The 7,817-nt window shown below is 43.2% G+C and overlaps 1 protein-coding gene across 1 annotated transcript in view; it reads left to right on the top strand.

Moving 5' to 3' along the window:
• Positions 1–7,503, top strand: part of EXT2 (exostosin glycosyltransferase 2) — a 74,142-nt gene extending 66,639 nt beyond the window's left edge. Inside the window, exons 12-13 of the mRNA XM_010019352.1 lie at positions 147–229; positions 7,045–7,503. Coding sequence (XP_010017654.1) covers positions 147–229; positions 7,045–7,183 — 222 coding nt within the window. The 3' untranslated portion in view covers positions 7,184–7,503. The remainder of the gene's footprint in view (positions 1–146; positions 230–7,044) is intronic.
• The last annotated feature ends 314 nt before the right edge of the window (positions 7,504–7,817 follow it).

Here is a 7,817-nt window from a genome sequence, read left to right as displayed (position 1 = left end):
TTCCTCTTTTTTCCCCCCCCCCCCCCTTTTTGAGCCAGCTCAGCTTACACTGCAGGCATGTTCAGAGGTATTGCACTGCTCTCTGAGCAAGGAGATTAATGTCCCTTCTGTTGCTATTTGATGATATCTGGCGTGCCTTTCTGCAGGTGACCCCACGGAAGAAGTTCAAATGTCCGGAGTGCACGGCAATTGATGGGTTATCACTGGACCAGACACACATGGTGGAAAGGTGAGTGACCACCCTTTATTCCTCTTGATTGCCTTGTTCTGATCTCTAGAATCTTATCCTGTGTGTTGTTAAATTAGGATCAAAAATGCTCACTGAGTGTATTGCTGTAAATTGCTCATTTTGAAAGAATCTCGCATGGATATGAACAGCAAAAGTGATTCCTACAATGGATGATGTGACACTGAGAAGTGGACTGCTACAAGAAAGGACTGTAGAAGGGCAGTTTCTAGCAGCTTTGCTGTAAAGCGTATAGGACACATGAAATTCAGGTTCTTGGCAGTACTTTCAATAATACCACATTTCTGTTTTACTGTGGCACATCAACTGTAATGAGTATGAGATCTAGTTTCTTTTTGAACCAGGCAGTTGCTAGCTTACCAAAGAGAAACAAGGGTATAAATTATTCATAATGTTATTTGCATTGATGTTTGCATGTTATCTTTCCTCCAAAGGTTGTGAAGCACTTTGCTTCCACTAACGAAGGGCATTTGCCTGCACAATTGCATGTCACATTTTTTGACAATCCCAGCATTGGTATATTTTTGTGAGAGTTTAATTTTGAAGTGAAGTGTGTATTTGGTAAGGCAGTGAATGTTGAGAGTGGAATAATGTAAGTTGGTAACTATAAGAATTGCAGTCTCTAGTTGGCAATAAAATGGCTTCCTAACATTGACCAAGACACTAACCATCCCTCTGCCTTGGTGGCTTCTCAATGTGTAGAATAAGGGAAAGTTTCTTCACTTCTACAAAGCTGTTCAACACCCATGTTTGAAAAGGACTATCTGATAATCATAGAATGGTTTGGGTTGGAAGGGACCTTAAAGCTCATCCAGCTCCAACCCTCCTGCCATGCTAGTTACTAGGTGGAACTAACCTGAGATCTAGGACTGACAAAGGCACTTCACATTGGGTTTCTTGTGCAGTTGCATCTCTCCTTCAAACTTTGGGAAGAATAATTTGCAGCCATACAATTGATGGGGTAGGTAAGCTGGGTAGCCATAGTGCTGGAAAAGACCACCAGAAGAGGTGACAGAATAAAAAATACCTGACCTGCATTTAAAAGAGGCCATTTCAGATTTGCACTGAGGCACAAAACATGGTTATCTTACCAGTTATCATCTGAACAGTGAGCTTTTTTTCTGTCCTCTGCAGCAGTCAGCAAATTTAAAGTGTTGTATCCATTTACTGGCCTTTACTAATGTGAATGATATTTGTGTATTGTAATACATGCAGTGAACTAATGCAGAACTGGTGAGTAGTTTGGGGCTTATTTACAAGAAGAGTGCATACACATTGTCTGATGTGTAAACATACGTGCTACAACACACACAAACACATACATAGTTTGGCTGATTGATTATTAACAAAGGATCTTGACAAGTATTGAAAACCATAACCACCAAAGTTAGTGCCAGAGTATTTAGATTGGTTGTGTAATAAGGCTGGGTTAAAAAAGGGAGTATGCCAGTCAGAAGTAAAACATACCCCACTAAGATGGTAAAAAATGCTCTGCAGAAAACTTCTTAAGGAAGGGTCTGGAGGCTTTGAAGGTCTTAAAAGTGAGCTGAAGGGGAAGCACAAGAGGTTGTCCTGTGTAGCAATTCTGCACTGGCTTTACAGGATGCCAGTGCAGAATTGCTACCTGAAGCCAGATAAGCTTTCCTATGATCATACTAGTATCATTACAACAGGACATAGGAATTTTGATCATGAACTAGGTTGTCATTAAGGTAAACTCTGTGAAAACAGAAGATGAAAAAGTGCTTTTTGCTCCGCAGTGCATTATGATGCAGGGTAAAGGTCATGTTTCCATGTCCATAGCAATTCTTGTATCCTCAGAGTAAAGTATCATGGGCAGTTTATTGAGAACATGTTGAAACTGTTGCTTTGCTTCTCTGTAGTTTCCAACAGTAGAGATAACTGGGTTGTGGGAAATGTTAGATTGACTGCGAATCCACGTACTTTTATTTGCCCAGCCAAAGGGGAGGACATACTGAGATAGGGGATACACAGTTTGGGTGTATTCAGGCTCCATTTTGAAGATTGTTAATACACTGAAACATGCTACACCCAATAAATACCTTCTCAGCCTGTGTTGTTGTTGTTTACATGCAATATAAGGGAGTGAAAGGGTTTCTTACTTTGAATCTTCTAAGCTAGCTATTCATTTTAAGTGGGTAATAAATGATAGTAATTCTCCTAGAGCAGTAAGGCTCTTATGGCATCAGGGAATCCTTGTCATATTATCAAAGAATAATAACTTTATACAGATAACTTTACAGTCTTGGGTACCAAGAACAATACCTGGGCTATCAATCAGGCACAGAGCCATTATCAGCTCCACTTACAACTTCCCAATGTGCCTGACTCCTTGTTTTTTAGCATTCACAAATAAGGAGCAGGTAGTCTGAGCTGATCGTTTGCCCAGATATCCAGGGAGTTTAGCAGGGTTGTCATGGGCATGCACAACATTTAGTGTTACATTTCTGGTTCAGAAATAGCAGAGAGATGCCCAGCAACTGCCTGATGATTGTTTTGTAAGTGTAAAATGTTTGAGAAGTCATTTGTGGAGATCTGATCAGGAGGGACATGTAACTGTAAGTTCTGTTGGGCCTTTTGATACTTTCAGTGGAGACAAAGATGGCACAGTTGAACTCTTGTCTTCAGTATTAAGAGGGGATCTTTTGACCAGTACTGAAATATTTTTACAGCAACTCATGGGAAAGCCAACACTGCTGTTCTTCCTGCTGTGTAATTTCTGTGATATAAATGAAAGACTTCAGTCCCCAGGGTTATCAAGCTCCATCATTAAAATACATTAACTAAAGAAAGCTTTGAACCAAGAACCCGCTTCTTGCCCTAGGTTAGCCTTTCCATCAGGTCACAGATGAAGCTGTAGGAAGATCTCATAATCCCTGTATTTACAGGTGCTGTTTAGCAGCAAGTTTTCTGCCTTTAGCATCATTGCATCTGGCTCTCAAAAAAGGGAGACTCTATAAAATGCAGCCTAGAGGGCTACTGCCTCTACAGTAAGTACAACAAAGGGCTGAGCTGCTTCTGCAGTCACATTAACAGCAGCGTCTTCTTTAGGACATGTGTTTATTAGAGTCAAAATAGGAAGCCATTCCCTTCAGAGGCAAACAGACCAGGTAACAGTTGGCCAAAGGCTGCAGGTGCAGAGTTACCCTGCCAAAAAATCTTTGGGTTATAAGGGAGAGGAGACTGATTAAGAGAGTCCTTAACGGACATGAAGTTTACCCAATCTGCCAGGGGCAACAGGGCTCTCGAGTTCTGAGTTCACACAGTCTTAATTCCTTGTTGAGCACAACTGCATGGTGTCAGCAGGGCAAGGGAAAAACCCAAATAATGCTTGGAAGAAAACATGCCTCTGTTAGTATGAATTTGCAAAACTTTTGACACAGCCAAGAAAAACACCTTCCCTCCATATGAAGATGACATGTTACATTCTCTTGACTACCTAGCTTTGAATGTTTAATGTTCTAGATACCCTTTCTGGTTTATAGAATCCCAGTTGGATTGGGTTGGAAGGGACATTAAAGCTCATCCAGTTCCAACCCCCTGCCACAGGCAGGGGCACCCTCCACCAGAGCAGGGTGGTTCAACACCCCGTGCCTTGAACGCTGCCAGGGATGGGGCATTCACAACTTCCTTGGACAGCCTTGGATGCCTCAGCACCCACACAGGGAAGAATTTCTTCCTAATGTCTAACCTAAATCTCCCTCTGTCAGTTTAAAGCCATTCCCCCTTGTTCTGTCACTACAGTCCCTGATGAAGAGGGACATACATTGTCCAAAAGTGGCAAAGGTTTTGGAATTCAAGTGATTTAGTTCAGTGCCAAGAGATGAAATTTTTGGAAAGAGGTGACTTCCCTTCAAACATATTTTGTGGCTTTTCTGTGACATTTCTTTCATCTAAAAAAGCCTGTTTCTGATCTTTGAGTTTGATATTTCTTGAGGATTAGCTGCTCTAATTCAGCCAGAGTGATACGGGGTTTTCCATTTCTTCACTTCTTTAACAATGAATTGGTTTCTTGGTGGCTGAAGATGCACTGTACTGGTCTTGCATGGTCTTGCCACTAATGGTCTGCTGGAATGGTCTTGCCACCAGAATAAGTTTGACTGTATCACATAATCATAGAACAGTTTGGGTTGGAAGGGACCTTCAAAGGTCAGCTAGTCCAACCCCTATAGGATTCCATCTTGATACTTCCTCGTCAGACCTCATCTTTGATGTGGGAGTATAACTTTTGGAGGGAAGAGGTCGCTTTTGTCTCCGCTATCCATTTAGTCTTCTCTTTTGCTCTGAGGGTGCTGCTTAGTTTGGATTGTGACGATGGCTGATCTGATGTGGCCACCTGCCTGGCAGGCAGCAGGCTGAGATAACGAATTCATTTCACACTGGCCACCAAGCAGCTGTTACATTACAATGTCTTTCAGTCATTACTGTCAGAGGCAGGATTTGACCCAGTAGACTGGAAGTATTCTTGTATTCCAGACACCAGTGAGGGCCAGCAGCTGTGCAAACTCCTCACATGAACATCACTCAGTGCATCTACCTCCTCGCCTGTGAAGTCTGTGGTCTTCCTGCCATGAGATTTCTCCAGTACACACAACTTGGATAACATTTAGCCATGTTTATCAGAAATAACAGATGATTTGGAAGTCTTGACCTTACCTGAAAATCAGATGTGTTTAAGGTATCTCATCTTGGTCATCTTGTGGAGGCAACAGAAACTGCTTGGTGTTCCTGGAGAAAACACTCAGTTCCTGCTGTCCGTGTTACTGTAACCTGTCTGTCCCCATGGTTCCTGTGCCCAAAGCTCACTCTCCCCGTGGTTCACCTTGTTATTGGAGACATAGAACTTGAGTCTCTTCACTTAAGTCCTGACTGATGGCTCCTTTGCTGTTTCAGATCTGTGCTACCCAGGAGCAAATAGTGCTTGAGCTGGGCTAGAGGTTGCTTTCCACTGCACACAGTTTCCTCTTACACTCTGAATTCCTTTTGATTTGTTTCCTAGCCCAAAGATTAGAATCTGGAGGTAGGAAGAAGTATGAGGGGATGAGAACACTGGAGAAAGTTAGGACAAGGGGTAACGGGTTCAAACTTAAACAAGGGAAGTTTAGGTTAGATATAAAGAAGAAGTTTTTTACAGTGAGGGTGCTGAGGCACTGGAATGGGTTGCCCAGAGAAGCTGTGGCTGCCCCATCCCTCGCGGTGTTCAAGGCCAGGTCGGATGGAGTCTTGGGTGACATGGTCTAGTGTGAGGTGTCCCTGCCCACGGCATGGGGGATTGGAACTAGATGATCTTAAGGTCCTTTCCAACCCAAACCATTCTGTGATTCTAAATATCTGTGTTTACCTGTAGAGATACTTCATTCAAGTATCATGCTGTATGAGTTAGTTTTCTGACACTTCTCTCAGGCCAGAAAATGGCCTGAAATGTGACCACTGTAGCTTGAAACAGCTTCGTAGAGTTGTAGCACTTTAACAACCTGGACTTTGCATTTTCCAGTCATTTACTCCAGTTAAGCAGGGAGCCATGGGATGGCTCAGACGCTGAGGAATTGATTTTGAAAACCAGTCTTGCTGTCCCATCTACTTCAAAAGAGTATTTGGGGCAGTGCTGAGCAGTCCCCATCACAAAACTGTCACACTCGGTTGGTGTGATTGACCGGGTCTGTTGAGGAAAATTATCCTGGAGCCACAGTGACCCCCTCACCCTTCGAAGGGGTCGGGAGAGGGTGCAGTGGTTGGAGAGCAAGAGACCTGTGCTCTGGGACCGCCTGCAGCACGTCAGCCTCTGTGGCTGAGTCGAAATACTCATTCACTTTGTGTTTTCTCTTTTGAATGGCAAAAGAAATGTGACCTGTTTTCTTGTAGCCGGCTGATGTTACGTGTTGGGGACTGTTGTCATGGTTCTTGGTCTCTCAAGTTCTTAAAAGCTGGTTTATAAAGTACACAGCTGATGTTTGCAGAGTGCTCGCTGCGGGGAGGTGAAGCTGTTTTTCCCTGCCTTGCTTCCACAGGTACTGTGCCTTTCAGTGAAAGAGTTAAAGGAGCAATGTCAGGTTAAACATCTGCGTGCTTGATTTTTGAAGCACATGGCTCTTCCCTTCCACAGCATTACTGACACCTGAGATTATTAAAACTGAAAGAGTCATCAGTGGTCCCATCTTTTTTGTGCTGCTGTGCCTTACTGTTCCGGGTCTTTTTATTTAGACAAGGAAAATAAACTGATTGGTTTCATTTTATAGTTTTAATTCAGCTTCTCTTTTAAGTTAGAGTACAATCAGTGCTGACCATACATGTTCGTATTTGTGGAAAAAGATAGAGCTTCTGAAGAAGCTTGAAAAACCCCAGGCATTTGGTTAGAACTCTGTTTTCACAAAGGCTTGGGTTTTGCAAAACCTTCGTTATGAGCCAAACTGACCCAACAGTGGCCCTTTAAGAGACATGTTGGCAGTTAATCTGTTCTGGTTTACAGCATGTACATTGCTTTAAGAATGACTGGAATTCTAGGGGGAGGGAGAAGGGAAGCTTTGACCTCCATGTGCACATGTGCTGCTGCCAGCATCCCCTTGCTCGTCTCTGTGATTAAATGGATAAATCAAAGAACACCAGCTTCTTCTCAGTTCTCTCTGCAGTGAGGCTCTCTTTTTAGTTATTAGTAGCCAGCACGGCTGAAATACTTCCAAGCACAAAAGGGAAGGTTTCTACCAGTTATGTTGGTGTGGGAGCTGGTAGCCAGCCCAGTTGTTGGGGTTCTTAATGACACTTATTTTCCCTTTCACCAGATCCGAATGCATCAACAAGTTTGCCTCTGTCTTTGGGACCATGCCTCTCAAAGTGGTGGAGCACCGTGCTGACCCTGTCCTGTACAAAGATGACTTTCCTGAGAAACTGAAGAGCTTTCCCAATATTGGCAGCTTGTAAAAGCAGCTGTGAGACAAACCCGAGTGATGAAAACGACAGCTGAAAAGGTGCTAAAAAGGAATAAAAAGGAATATATGGCCCTGAAGAAAAGAATCGCTAGAGAGTGGGTTCCATCTGAGGGAGATGGGAATGAATGTTGTGTTCTGGTATATTGTCTTCCTTTTTCACTGCACAGAGATGTAATGGAAAGCTGAAAAACTGCTTCTCTTTTGATCACAGAGGATTGAATCTGTTCATGGTTCCTCCCAGAAATGCCCCACATGCACTTTCCTCCAAAGGAGGCTGTATGCGTCTGGAAGAATCAAACAGAATCTCGCTCTGTGACTGGCATCACTGACCTCTTCTATCAAATGTACTGCAGCTCTCTGGTTTGTAGCATCCACTCAAAGCAACTGTCTGCAGCGTAAGCTGCTCTCTTTTCAGAGGAGCTTCTTGCCTGTGTGGTCGTTGGGCCTCTGTCTTTTGAGCTTAATTGTTGGCGTAACTGTGTAACAATCATTCTTCTGCATAGTGAGACAAACATTTATCTTTTTACAACATCAGCAAGGAAAAGCTGTGTGTTGTCACGTGGCTTAAAGGGCAAAGCATTTTGTGTTTCATAAATTACTGTGGTGCAAATTGAGACACACAGCAG

This window comes from Nestor notabilis, unplaced genomic scaffold (assembly GCF_000696875.1).
Source record: "Nestor notabilis isolate BGI_N333 unplaced genomic scaffold, ASM69687v1 scaffold1198, whole genome shotgun sequence".
Taxonomy (NCBI): Eukaryota; Metazoa; Chordata; class Aves; order Psittaciformes; family Psittacidae; genus Nestor; species Nestor notabilis.
This window is presented reverse-complemented; position numbering and strand designations above follow the sequence as displayed.